This window comes from Thamnophis sirtalis, unplaced genomic scaffold, assembly GCF_051295495.1.
Source record: "Thamnophis sirtalis isolate CommonGarterSnake01/CBP01778 unplaced genomic scaffold, rThaSir2_p1.2 scaffold_9, whole genome shotgun sequence".
Classification (NCBI taxonomy): Eukaryota; Metazoa; Chordata; class Lepidosauria; order Squamata; family Natricidae; genus Thamnophis; species Thamnophis sirtalis.
Window position 1 is genome coordinate 18,343,651 of NW_028261389.1, and position 15,433 is coordinate 18,359,083.

Below are 15,433 nucleotides of genomic sequence, written 5' to 3' on the forward strand. Positions count from 1 at the left end.
TGTTCCTAAAATATATAGAATATGGAACAAGTGTTTAGTATTAATAGCCAAATCTGGCCCTAGGTTCTGCCTCAGTTTACCTTCCCAATAAGCAATCGAGTTGGAAGATCATTTGAAGGCAGTTTATTAGGGTACTCTGATAAAGTGGGATCTCTTTATGAAAAAGGAGAGAGAGAACCTTGAGCCCCATGTTTCACTCCTTTTTATAGATAACACAACAAAGAAAATGCAAGAGGAAAGTGAATTGGACAGGATAAAAGTAACCTCCCCTTTGTATAGGAAATCAGTTAGATATAGTCAAACCCGAGGTGGATTCCTACCGGTTTGGCCAAGTAGGTAGTAACTTGGCCTGCCACGCCCCTGAACCGGTTCTATCTGCAGTGCCATCTTGTTTTTTAACTGCGCATGCACATGTAGCGCACATCAAGCATGCGTGCCTGAAGGACGTCCCTGAGTGAACCGGCAGAAGCCAGAACCCACCCCTGAGTCAAACATGTTACACATTTGCATCCCATAATACCACACATCACACATCTTCATTAAAATGAGGTCTGCCATCAGAAGGGGCGTAAATTGTAAGGAAAAAGGTTGTTTGAGTTCACAAAAGAGATAAACCAGACGCCAGTCTGTACTAACAAACATTTTCTTATCTGGAGCTTGTCTCCAGATTAGGAATGTTGAAAGCCAATGAACCTGAACAGCTTTTTTAAAAGAGAGAAAATAAATCAAATTAAAATACAAACTAATTGTGTTAGTTAGTAAGTTAAAAATCCATGTCATGTACTCCTCAGTAGGTAGAAATTCTCTTTGTTTGCTACGCTATTCTATGCTTTAAAGATATCCCGTTTTATATATGTGTCTGCTAGATAAGATGGAATTATTTTATTAAACCTTCTCTGATGTATCTACAAATCTGTCATCAGGATTGTTGATCTCATAATTTGAATGATACGACCCAGCCTAAAACTCCTGACCCAACCACTTAGTTCGATTCCTGGTAAAGGCATTAGATCTTTAGAAGGGACCTATTTTAATAGAACTCTCTGTGTTAAGAATATGGATATCACCATCTAGTGGTTGGAGTCTTGCTTTATTTATATATCACTTTCCAATTAAGCACATGCCACATTTTTAGAAGGATACATAAACTACCTGCCTGAAAGGTTTTAGAAATATTTTCTACCCACTTGAGTTTTAGTTACAGCAAAAGTATTTATCACTGATAACTGGAACTGGGTCACGACATGTGTCCATTCTTTGTGGAAGATTTTTTTTTCACTTCCCAGTGGAATCATCTGAGTTTTTTCAGGCAGTTTGTCCCCCAAAATTGTATTCTTTTGAAGGGCACAAATGCCTGGTACAATATCCTCTCCATCTTTTTATCTCTGGTCAATTCACTTTTAGTTTTCATAAATCGATGCCTCAATTCAACATCAGCTCTCTGTACCACAAAGAATCTTCTCTGTTCATTATTGTCACGTTTGGTTGCAAGATTTTGTAACTATTGTATAAGGCTATCCTCAAAGAGAATAATTTATGTTGAAACAATAACTATATACTAACATCTCCAGCCAAATCTAAAAAAATAAATTAATGGAGTATTCTATTCAAGCCGATAACCCAGCAATGCCGTGGTATTTATTTATAGGGGGGAAATGTCCAGATCAAATGTAATTTCTAATGTTGGATTTTCTCCCTTACCAGAGGGAGCCCCCTTGTGGAGTACTGTGAAGCCATTACCATGGCAACTCCACTGCGATATACATAGAAGCCATTTTACGGCAGTACATTAGAAACCATTTTAAGGCACAACAGGCTGTATCTTAACAGAACACACACCCTGAGGAGTGTTAGGGGTGTCTTATCCTCACAATATTTGTTTCCAGGGAGTAATTCATCTGTGTACCAAGTTTGGTTGAAATTGCTCAAGCTGTTCCAGAGTTATGCTGAAATGTAGCAGAAAATGAGACAAGACCAGCTCTTTGTCAGAGGGAAAGGTTTATTGCGCAAAGGTACAGTAGCGATTGGTCAAGCAAAACCTGAACCCCAAAGGGCAGTTGTTTACAGTCTTTTATATTGATCATCACAAAGCACCTGGCCTTCCTGTGTCATGTAGGCCTCATACACAATCTCCCAAAACAGAGACAGGACATTCATTACTCATTTACCTCCCCACAGGGGGGTATTGGTACCAATATCCTATTTTATTTGTTTTAGTTAGGTGAAACAAACAGAACAACTAATCTTAAGGGTAATTATTTCTATTTCCCATTCCACATGGTAAAGAAACTTTAATACCCAAATAATCTGTCTAGTTGTCAAATTCTCTTTTAGGAACATACACACACACAGCTGTTTATACATATATAGATAGCTCTGGAATTCTATAATCAATTGTAAAGAATGGATATGAGGACATGCATTTACTACATAAGACTAAAGAAATGAGAGTTTAAGACCGTTGTTTTCCACTACGGTAGTCATGTAGAGTAAGATATGTGGTGCATCATCTATTAATAGCTATGAACTCCCATCAGGACATCACCAAATTTAAGAGGAACCAAAAGGAAAAAATGTTTGTTATGTTTGCTTGAATGTTTCAATGCCGCTAAATGCTTCTTGGATTTATGAATGCTCTTAACATTCTTCAGAGCTAGTAATTGTTTCCTTAAACTGTTTAAAAATGGAAGAGGAGTAACCTTCACCTATTTACTTTGTATTGCATTCATAAAACATGGAATAAATATTTGATGGTCTTAGAAAAGATTCTATAATGATTCAAAGTCAGAATAGAGCTACCAAAGAATTAATATCAGCATGCAAGGAACAAATAGTCATTTGATAAAATTAAAGCTAAAGCCATAAAACAAGTATTTATTTATTTACTGCCATTATTTCTATATAGAGGCCAGCCCACAGTTTGCCATCGTCTTCTTCCTATGGCTGGGACAGAAAGTGACAAGGTCAACAAGTTGGCTTTGTGGCTAAGATGGGAATAGACCTTGCCGTCTCTAGTCTGATGCCTTAACCACTACCTTGTCAATCACAATAGTCCTTACTTTATGTCCACAATTGAGTCCAAAATTTATATTGCTAAGTGAGACAGTTGTTAAGTGAGTTTTGCCCATTTCTTGCCACAGTTGTTAAGTGTAAAGGTTATACTGCAACGTGCTCTACATGGGGCTGCCCTTGAAGAGCATCCGGCGACTTCAGCTAGTACAGAATGCGGCCGCGCGAGTGATTGTGGGTGCACCTCGGTTCGCCCACATAACACCTATCCTCCGCGAGCTGCGCTGGCTACCTGTTGATCTCCGGGTGCGCTTCAAGGTGCTACTTACCACCCATAAAGCCCTCCATGGTAGTGGATCTGGGTACTTGAGAGACCGCCTTCTGCCAATTACCTCCTTGCGACCTATTAGATCACATAGATTAGGCCTCCTCCGAGTTCCATCCGCCAGTCAGTGTCGACTGGCGACTACGCGGAGGAGAGCCTTTTCAGTATTAGCTCCGACCCTTTGGAACGATCTCCCCGTGGAGATTCGTACCCTCACCACCCTCCAGACCTTCCGCACAGCCCTCAAGATCTGGCTATCCCGTCAGGCCTGGGGTTAAAGATTATAATCCGTCCCCTCTCGAATGATGAATGTTGCTTCTGTTTTTTAATTACGTATTGTTTTATATGTCATTGTGTGTACTCCCTCCCCTATACGTTGTAAGGCGCCCTGAGTCCCCTCAGGGAAAAGGGCGGCCTATAAATAAATTTATCTATCTATCTATCTATCTATCTATCTATCTATCTATCTATCTATCTATCTATCTATCTATCTATCTATACAAAGGTTACGTACAGGCATGAGCAGCAAACTGCCGTGCCCCTTAGTAACCGATTACCTCTACTATCTATGAGCTCACCTAATTAGTAGAACCAGGCACTACCAGGAACTATTGGGTTATGTGAGATTCTACCCTGGCTGGGATGGTCTTAGAGATTGATAAGGAGAATAAGCCAATAATGATGCTGTTGCTACCTATGCTCTTGCTTTGCTTGTTGAAACTGTATAAAAGCCAAATAAATTCTGCAGAGTCAGACAGACATTTTGGACACCTGCTATGATGGATTTCTGAGTCCTACAGTTAAGTAAATCACTGCAGTTGTTAAATTGGTAACATGATTGTTAAGTGAATCCAGCTTCTCTGTTGACTTTGCTAATCAAAAGGGATACATAACCCCAGAGCACTGCAACCGTCATAAAGATATGCCAGTTGCCAAGCACCTAAATGTTGATCATATGATCATGGGGATGCTGCAATGGTTGTAAATGTGAAAAACAGCCATAAGTTCATTTCTTCAGTTCCTCTGTAACTTTCAACGGTCACTGAATGAACCGTTGTAAGTCAAGGATCATCTGTATACTCATCTAGGAAACCTGAATGGGATTCTCCCTTGGAAGAAAAAGACAGGACCCTTATTTTCCAGTAATCAGATTTCTCCTAGCTTTGAGTGAGGGGAGCAGCTAACTTTAGTTTTGCCAGTTGGCCCATTTACCCTGGACATCATGGAAAACTGGGAATTTGAAGAACTATGTGAAATTTTTAAAAATATACATAAATCAGTAAAATCAAGCCTAATTACAGTCTTGAATCCAGAGAAGTAGATAGCTATAGAAGAACTCAAAGAAGAAGGGGGACGAGACATGGAGGGGGCAGAAGCAGAGGGAAATAAAAAGCCGACAAAAAACTCCTTTGGTCCCGGCAATGGTGTAGGGAAAATTGTGAAAAGGGGAGGTGTCCCAACAAAAGGGAAAAGAAAACTGACAAAAGTGGTCTTGGAAGCTATTAGTGTAATAGCTTATTTGTGACATTGAGCCTAAGGTATTTAGCTAATAGAAACATTTTCCAAAACAAGTGCTTGATCTCACTCCTGGACTAATTCCTCCAGGTGCTTTATTCCACACGTGTCAAATTCAATTTCATTGAGAGCCACGGCGGGGATGTATTTGACCTTGGGGGGCTGGGGTGGTCATGGCCAGGGTGGGTGTGGCCAGCTTGACATCATTTGTGCCAGGACGCCTGTGGAGACACCCAAGTTCTCTGCCAGCAAAAGTGGGCTCACAATCTCCATTTTCGGCTGGGTTGGCCTGCAGGAGGATCCTTTGCCAGTGAAAGTAGAGCTTGTGTGGGCCATGTGTGGCCCTCCCAAGCTCCGTTTTTGGTTGGGCTGACCACCTGCAACCCTCTGCCAGTGAAAACACAGCTCAGGAGGGCCCCATGTGACACTGTGGAGCTCTGTTTTTGCTGGCAGAGGCACCACGAGCTGGTCCTTTGCTGTTTCTAGGGCAGCCCCATGGGCCAGATCTAAGCACCCCATGGGCTCCGCCCCATAGGCTTTGAGTTTGACAGCCTTGATTTATTCCTTCTTTGTTGACCAAGTGAAATTTTGCTCCGGATTTCATGGCTCGTCCCATGTCTTCAATGTCTAATTCATATAGAAGGCCTTTGACTTGATATTTCCGAGCACTCTGATGTGATGAAGATAGGAACATTGTAATCAGCTGTTTATCATGAACCGATCACTTTCTGGTAACTATAGATTTGCTGGCATCACCAAGTATAACATGGAGACCAGACCCATTATGATGGTCCATCTTTAGATACCGGATACTTGGTTTGGAATCCTCCTCTCTGTGTACGCTTTTCACATCATTAATAAGTCATTCTGAGCATAAAGTTTAAAATAAATTCTCTTGCTGAATTACAGTGTCCAGTTACATTAAGCATTACCTTGTATGAACTGGAATACTGCTTAATAAACAGGGATATTCTACTCTCAAATGACAGTACAAAAACACATTAGTAGAATCAATATTCCATTAGCAATAAAGATTCCATCTATAATACATCATTATGATAAATTATTTCCCATCAGTGCTCCTTCGCAGTTCATTTTATTGGATAGATCATCCCTTTGCACAAATTGTTTCTTTTAGCGTGAAGAGGAGAGGCAGAATCATCTGATCCTCATTTTCCATCACTATCCTTCTATTGTTACAAAAGGGCTAAGGTTGGATTAACAAAAGGTCACCCTATTTGGTATTGTTCATGGTAATTACCCACAGTACTATTTCCAGTGGTTTTATGTGGCTCAGTGGGAACAAAGATATGGAGTCCAGATCACTTTTGATAAAGGGATATATTTATTCAACTGAACAAAAGTGAGTCCTTTGTATTTTGTATTTGTATTTGTTATTATATTTATATGCCGCCCTTTCCCCCCGAAGGGGACTCAGGGCGGCTCACAATTCAAATCAGGGAAGGGGGGTACAGACAAAAAATAAAAGACGAAACATAACAATACATAATTTAAAAACACACAACAGTCATACCATTCGAGACGGGGGCAACAGCTCTTTAGCCCCAGGCCTGTCGGAACAGCCAGGTTTTAACGGCTTTGCGGAAGGCTTGGAGGGTGGTGAGGGTTCGAATCTCCACGGGGAGTTCGTTCCAGAGGGTCGGAGCAGCCACAGAGAAGGCTCTCCTCCGGGTAGTCGCCAGTCGGCACTGGCCGGCGGATGGAATTCGGAGGAGGCCTAATCTGTGGGATCTAATCAGTCTAGTGGAGGTGATTGGCAGCAGGTTGGAAGAACTCCAAATGCAATTGGAAGCAAGTATATATAGATGTCTTACTTTTGTTTGGTTACATAAGAGGAAATCAGCACACAGTAGATAAGGTATAAATTTATAAAAAAATACTCATGTATGCCTTTTGTGGTTTCAATCATGTGTTTAACTCACAGCTTGATGGCACTCATGTTGGGGGCACCTGTGGTGGCCCAGTTCTAAGGCAAGACTTCCCTCAGATCGTCCTCCCTCTCATTATAATCTCCTTCCTTCCTTCCTTCCTTCCTTCCTTCCTTCCTTCCTTCCTTCCTTCCTTCCTTCCTTCCTTTTCTTTTTCCTTCCCTCTTTATTCTCCATTCCTCTTCTTTTCCTTTTTTTCCCTTTCTTGCTCTCTTTCCATCTTTCCTTCTTTTTCTTTGTCTTTCCTTTCTCTTTAGCCTTTCCTGTCCCTTCTTGCATGCTCAAATGCAAAAGGAGAAACATTTCTCCTTTTGTTTTGCTTTTAGTTTGTTTTGATAGTCCTCTGTCAGCAAAAACAGAGCTGGGGGGCACGTGCAGCCCTCCAATGCCCTATTTTTGGCCACAACCATGCCCCCCCCCCAAAAGCTCCATTTTCGCTGGCAGAGACATTGCAGGCCAGTCCTTTGCTGTTTCCAGGCTGGCCTCGCAGGTGAGATCTAAGCACCCCTAGGGTTGGATCCGGCTTACGGTCCTTGAGTTTCACACCCCTGTTGTAAAGCTTAGACAACAACACAAAAACAGAACCAGGAAACCAATGAAGAGTAAAACCAAGAATATTTACACATGGCGAGAGAGAACTCTCTGACAGGGCCTCTCTTATAAAACAGCTTCTTAAAGTGATAACAGTTGAATAATCCTGCTGACTCATTCTTATTGCGTCATCATTTCAGTATTACAGCCTTACAGCAGCTGTTCAGCTATTACATCATTATCTTAACAGTAATAAACTAGCACATTCCATTCTAAAGGCATTCCTTTTTCAATGGTTCACCAATAATGGGGATATATGGATTCCTTAAGACCTTTTACAATCTCATTCTGATATCTTTTACTGTCTGCAATTATTTCATGCTGGTATTTTTGCTTATAGCTAATGGGCACTTAGTTTTCCAAGCAGAGATATATATTTCCATTTATATGGAAGAGGGTGGAGGTCGGGGAAGCCTGGTCTACTGTGGTCGTGAAGAGTTGGACTGAACAAGAATTCATTTTTATGGAATAAAGACTCCCAATTGAACAGAGACGTCTGTGCTTTTGGTAATGTGTGATCCTACATATGGGAGATGAGAACCAGTCAAATGCAACTTTCTAAAACAGAGCTGTCAAACTCGCAGCCTGCAAGCCAGATATGCCACGCACTGACCACGCCCACGTCTGATTTAGCGAAGCTGGGGAAAGTCGCGATATGTCACTTGACACAGACATAATGCCATGAGTTTGACACCCCTGTTTTAAAACATGAAAAAAAGGTTGCAGGAATTGGGTATAGCTAGTCTAGTGAAAAGAAGGATTAGGGGTGGCATCAGAGGTGGTTTCCTACCAGTTCGCACCTATTCGGTAGAACCGGTTCGTCAAATCTACCGAACCGGTTAGAAGAGGTTCCACCAGTGGACCCGGAAAGCAGGCCACACCTACAGAAGAAGTTCCAAAAAAATTTGAAACCCACCACTGACACACACACACACACACACACACACACACACACACACACACACACACAAACTCACACAGAGAGAGAAAGAGAAAGGAAGAAAGAAAAAAAGAAAAAAAGAAAAAAAGAAAGAAAAAGTGAGAGAAAGATGAAAGAAAAAAAGGAAAAGGGACAGAGAAACAAAAGGGAGAGAGAGAGAGAGAGAGAGAGAGAGAGAGAGAGAGAGAGAGAGAGAGAGAGAGAGAGAGAGAGAAAACACATGGCCGGCAAGCCACTCCCACCAGGTCATATGGCCGGCAAGCCACTCCCACAAAGGAGGCCACACCCACAGAGTAGGTTCGAAAATTTTTTGAAACCCACCACTGCGTGGCATGATTGAAATGTTCCAATATTTGAGGGGCTGCCTCAATGAAGAAGGGTCAACCTATTTCCAAAGCATCAGAAGGCAAGACATGAAACAATGGATGGAAACTAAGCAAGGAGAGAAGCAACTTAGAACTAAGGAGAAATTTCCCGACAGAACAATCAGCCAGTGGAGCGGCTTGCCTTCAGAAGTTGTATTTGCTTCATCACTGAAGGTTTTTAAGAAGAGATTGGACAGACGTTTGCCTGAAATGGTTCAGGGTCTCCTGCTTGAGCCGGGGAGGTGGTGTTGGTCTAGAACAGGGGTGTCAAACTCACGTCGTCATGGTTGCGTCATGTGATATATTGGGACTTCCCCCCCCTTCACTAAACCAGACTTGGGCGTGGCCAGTGTGTGACGCATCTGGTCCGTGGGCCGGTAGTTTGACAGTCCTGGGTCTAGAAGGTCCCTTCTAACTCTGATGTTCTGATGTTTTTTTACTCTAGTTTGTCTACAAGCTGAGGATGTTTTAGGCTTTCTACCATTGGACTATGTTTACAACAAGGAAAGGAAGTTCTGACACTTCCTGACAGTAACTGGTGCTGAATACACAAATGAGTGTATCATGTAGCAACACCTTTTCCTTTTCCTGTAGAAAAATGCATGTACAGGAAGGGTAAAATGCCTGTTTGTGTTTTTGCTATAGATAAGAGATTCTGCTAGAAGATTGGCATAATTTTGAGATAAGAAAACATTTAAACAGGATACCAAAAAAAAAAATGCTAAGAGAAACAGGATATGCAAACCAAATGTTCATGCTGATAGAACAAAGAGTATTGAGATAAGGGATGCATTCTGATTGGCTAAATTTTGACTAAAAGACATAAAAGGATGTGGAAAACCATTTCTTGGAGCAGTCGCCAACTCAAAGCAACTTCGGGTGAATAAATATATTTAGGTTCTTCATCGATTGTCTGGTGATTTTTATTAGATTTCCAGCTTTGGAAAGAACAGAGAAAAGAATGGAATCTCATCCTTCTGACACAAGTATGAAGCCTATAGGATCTTTTTAAAAACTGATTTCTTTTGATGAGAAACTTTTCTCTTTTATAATTATTCAGTCAACAGTGCCTGGGTATTGAACAAATGATATCATCCATTCTAAACCATGCATATTGTGGGACTCTCTTTGATCATACTGAAAGCCCTCCCGAGCTCCGTTTTCACTGGCAGAGGGTTGCAGGAGGTTGTCGCAGCTGAAAATGGGGCTTGGGAGCCTCTTTTTTCCCCCAACTTTTTTTAAATAAAAAAACAAACAAAAACATCCTCCATGACAAATTGTAAAAAGTGTGTCAATTGGTTACAAAGAGTTTTTGTGCACCTCTTCCACAGTCATCACCTCTGATTCATATCAAATTATCTATTTTACATCACATATACATATACATATACATTATACATATACATATACATATACACAAATCCCAGTAAGGGTATGGCTAGCTGATGAGAGATAAATAGCTTGAAATAGATCTATACTAGTCTCCCTTTATTTATTTATCAGCACAAATACAATATATATATATATGTAGGTCTCTAGTTATTCGGGTTTTTATATATATATTTATTAGATTTTTTTACAACCCCCGGTATGCCTAAATATGGGAGGAAGATCACTACTTCCATTCTCTGTCCTTCGGCTCGTCACAAGAGACCATCCAGGCAGAAACCCAATATTTTTACTGTTGCCTTTTTGTTACATTTTGTTGTATTTGTGCTGATAAATAAATAAAGGGAGACTAGTATAGATCTATTTCAAGCTATTTAGCTCTCATCAGCTAGCCATATATAGCATGATAGCAATATATATATTGCTATCATCATACCTCATCCTTCATATGACTATAGTTGTTTTAACATCCCTTTATAACAAACATTCCAAAATTTAAAACAAAACCACACAGTGGCATTCCCTTATCTATTTTCAATATCATCTAACCACATTATACCTTTATAACACATTCAAAATAAAAAATATATATTTAATAACAAAATGTTTTAAACCTTTTTTAATCAATGTTTACAATTTATATCCAATTTCTCTTTTATCCTGTCAATACAAATTATTACATTGTTATCATTATCAGTCATTTATTTAACGATATTTTGACTAAGTTTAACTTACTTTTCCCCCTTTTTTTCACCATTTAAAATATTTACCAAATTTCCTCTTATCAAACGAATACATATAAATATATACATTGTTATCCTTTATCTAACTTTATCCATTAACACTACATTTTTAACATAATGCTCTAATTTCGACAAAATTTTTAAACCTCTTTTCTTAATCATTGTATACAATTTATATCCAATTTTCCCTTTTATCATATCAATACAAATTATTACATTATTATCATTATCAGAATTTAGCGATAATTTGACTATATTTAACTTACTTTTTCCCATTTCCCCCTTTTAAAAATTTATACCAAATTTCTTCTTGTCAAACCAATATATATATTTACATTGTTATCATTATCAATTATTTACCTAACTTTATCATTATCACTACATTTTTAACATAGAGCTCTAATTTTAACTAAATTTAACTAGTGTTTTATTATTAATTTTCATGTCCCAACCTGTGTCTTTCCAGTAATAGTGTAGTCCTATTTCTTTTACCATTTGTTGAATTGGTCTTCTGGTATTTCCTTAATAAAATTTCTTTTTGCAACTTGTTGCTTATTATATATCTTGTAAAATCTCGAAACCCTCCATCAGCTTCCTTAATTAGTTTATCTTTGGTTATCAGTAATGTTTTGGTCAAAATTTCTCTCCTTAAATCCATCCCTTCTTCTCTTTTTCCTTCTTCTATATCTTGAAATCTGTAGTAAAACACCTTTCCATCTATCTTCCCTTTTCTTAGTCTACTCTTTCCAACTCCAATTACACTCAGTTCACTGTCAATATCCACGGTTATCTTGCCTCTTTGTTTATTTCCCCCCTGGGTTTTTAGGACTCCAGCCTCCACTTTTTCCTTTTGCTCAATTTCTTCTATTTGCTGTTTATCTTCCATTTTTCCATCAGGTTTTGCCACCTTAAAGTTTCTATTTTCAATATTTTCCCATCTCTTCTCAATTATCTCTGTTGTTTCTAATAGTCTTTGAATTCCAGACATAATCTGTTGCAATGTTATGGTTTCTTTTTGAATTCGTGCCATCCTTCCAATTAATAAACACAGCCACTCTGGTTTAAAAGCAAATCTTTGTTATCACTTCTTTCCAGCTAGCAACAAACATCCAAAGGGCACCTGCGTAAACAATCCATGCCTTCTTTATAAACAAACTGAAGTCTTTGAAGTGCAAGGTCAAAATGATCAAAGGGAAAAAAGAAAAAGCAATGTTTCCAGGTCTCAACTTCCATCCTCCAAGTGGCAGTGTAACTTCTCTTCCCTCTCAGGTTACTACTTTTATATACCTTTTAAATCTTCTTTATGTTTCAGGCTTAAAAGAACTAAAGTTCTTAAAAGAAACCAAATAAAAAGAAAAAATCCATCCCAACCAATATTGTAGAAATAAAGGAAAAAAATTAATCCATAGATAAAAAAAGAAATAGAAGGAGAAAATCCAAGACTTTCACTTTTAAAAGTAAAAAGTAAAAAATATTCACAAAACTTCCATCGATAGAAAATAAAAATAAAAAAGATAACACACTGTTCAATTATGCTAATTCCGCCACTTATTTCCTTTTCTTTACCAATTTGATTTAACTTCAATCTTTTTTGGGCAGTCTTTTATAAAAATAAAATTTCCCCACTAAATGGACACACTTTCTCTTTCTGTTTTCCTCCCGTTGCGGAGCTGTCTCGACTTCAGCAGCTTGAGGCTGTGCTTTTTGTTGCCGGCAAGAAGAGATTCTCTTGGATCGATCAGGGACTTTGCGATGTCCCTGAGAGCAGCAAGACATACTCTTTCCTGTCACCGTCTCTTCGGGACAGTTTAGGTCCAGATGGACCGTCCAGCAGCAAAAGTATCGACTGCGATCTCGGAGTCCCGAGATCGCACATCGTGTCGTCGCGATGTCAGCTCCTGTCTCTCAGGAGCCTGTTTGCACTGGCAGAGCACTCGGGCCACCACAGGTGACCCCAACATGTAACATTGAGTTGGTTATACCCACCCCAGCTCCCCAAGGTCAAACACAACCCTGATGCAGCCCTCAATGAAATCAAGCTTGACACCCTTGCCTTACCTGAATCTAGTTTGTGTGTGTTCTTCAAAGTTTGGAGGTTGAATTCCAAGATTCTAGGTGGATCACATCAATGAAGCCAATGATTAGGACTCGCTTCTTCTCTGTGGTCCTTGATGGCAGTAAAAGATTTCAAATTGCTAGTGTAATTTAAGCAGAAGCAACATACAAGATTAACTTGCTCTTGTTAGCAACATAGGACAAGGCAAGAGACCACTTGAGACAGAATGATGAAGTTGTGGCCCTATGGATTTTTGTTGTTAGTTCTTATATGCAGTTGATATGGCCAGTCATGGGAGTAAGAGCCACGGCAGTGGCGCAGTGGTTAGGGTGCAACACTGCAGACTACTTCTGCTGACTGCCAGCTGACTGCAATTTGGCAGTTCAAATCTCACCAGGCTCAAGGTTGACTCAGCATTCCATCCTTCTGAGGTGGGTAAAATGAGGACGCAGATTGTTGCAGGAAATCTGTAAACTGTTTAGAGAAGGCTGTAAAGCACTGTAAAGCGGTATATAAATCTACCTACTGTTGCTATTATTGCTGACTGCCCAAATTTAGAGAAATTTGGTTAATGAAACTGTTGTTAATATTCAGCATATTTTTTGTGCCCTGGTCTTAATAGCTCCCACAGTTTATGAATACATTATCTAATTTCTTTTAAAATAGGCAACATGAGTTTAAGGCAGGGATGTCAAACGCAAGTCGTCATGACAGCATCACATGATATATTGGGACTCCCCCCCTTTGCTAAACTGACCGTGGCCATGGCTAGCGCATGACGCATTCTGTTCTGACCTAGGCTTCCTAAGAGCATGGAGCAAACTCCTTGTCCTGACAAAAAACCCTTTTATTAATTTATTGTGAATTCTTCTCATTCACATCCAGCAAAGTCTTTCAAGGGAGGATTTACAGTCACAGACCTTATATGGCATGGAGAGCTGGCAAGCCGATATCTTAAAAACTTGGCAAGGAGTCTCGGAGAGTCACGAACCAATTAAGCAAACTAATTGTCTCCTGCAAACTCCACTCCCCCTTCGCTCCTCTTTTATTTCCTCTGGGAGGGGCCATTTATCATCCACCTTGGCCTTACTCCCAAGTTGAACCCTGTTCTTTAGCTTTTCCCTTCGTCTGGCAACTCTGAACATATGCACATTGAGAACAGTTCATCTGCCTCACTGATGTTTCATTCTGAAGGCAGCTGATAACTGGCATATGGCTCTGGCCCTCTCTCTGCCTCTGACACACAGCCCTCATCAGAGCCTTCCCCAGACTCCAGGACTGGCACATGTTCCTCCCCAACCTCCTCACTGTGTTGTGGCTGCTGGCGGGCCACAACACAGAGTTCCAGGCTCTCATGATCACTATTTGCGACCTTATAAGTTGGCTTCCAACAAGCAACACCAATGGAGGAAGCCACATTTGCTTAATCACCTTAGAATTCATTTAACCGCGGTGATTCACTTAAGAATGGTGGCAAAAAAGCTATAAAATCAGGTGCAGCTCACTTAACGACTTTGTTGCTTAGCAACAGAAATTCATAAATCGAGGACTACCAGTTTGCTTGTAGGTTTACTTATTTATTTTAACCTTGCAGGCATTTGGACACTCATTCTCCGTCCACCGTAAAGTAGCTGAAGATGGTGAGACCAGGGAGGAGACCCTCCTTCAGGAGTCGGCATCCAAGGAAGCTTATTACCTTGGGAAGATTTTGGAAATGCAGAACGAGCTGAAGCAAAGTAGAACGGTGGTTACCAACGTTCAAGCGGAGAATGAACGACTGACAGCAATTTTGCAGGACTTGAAAGAGGTAAATCAGGTTAAGAACAAGGGAAACTGATCTTAATTTATTGTAATTTGGAAATACACGATTTAAAATTAGGATGCAGACGTTGCCTGAACTGGATTTACTCACATATTCATGTTTCTCAAAAAATAGCTACAGGTTGACTTAATTACTATTGAAAATTACAACAGATCCCCCCCGCCACAACGATACAACCCAGTTCCAGTTTGATGGCCACCTGCAGTCATGTGACTATATTTTGGGCACTTGTCATGTGGCCTGCATTTATAGTTTGATACATCCTTTGGCCACAGGGTAACAATTTATGATGTCTTTGCAGAAGCTTGGTATTTATGGTAAAAAATGCACCATAGCAAACAATGGATTTGCATAAGACTATGGATTTGGTTTACAGATATAGTGATTTGATTAATGATTCTGCAATAAAGGTCAAAAAATTGTAATCAAGTAATTTCATTGCTGCTTGTAATTTTTCCTACGCATAAATGTTTCCATATATAATCATGTTTCAAACATCCCTTATTGTCCTCTTGTTGTCACACAGATAATTTTGTTTTTAAATCCATAGACAATAAACTGGAGAAGGACCAGAACCTAATTAATTTCTTGCTTTTAAATGACCTAATTTTTCATTGTATATAAATGAATGGGTCAGATAGGCCAAAATTGTCCAAAGAAGACAGGTTTAATTAATTATTTTAAAATGATGTGAAGGCTGAAGTGCCCAGTTTAGACAAAATGAGAACT

General features: G+C 39.7%; 1 protein-coding gene across 7 annotated transcripts in view; it reads left to right on the forward strand.

The window, feature by feature from the left end:
- Positions 1–15,433, forward strand: part of BICD1 (BICD cargo adaptor 1) — a 116,402-nt gene that overhangs the window by 22,852 nt on the left and 78,117 nt on the right. For all 7 annotated transcript variants that reach the window (XM_087722979.1, XM_087722973.1, XM_087722974.1 and 4 more), the window contains exon 2: positions 14,477–14,689. In XM_087722979.1, the coding sequence (XP_087579105.1) occupies positions 14,477–14,689 (213 nt within the window). The remainder of the gene's footprint in view (positions 1–14,476; positions 14,690–15,433) is intronic.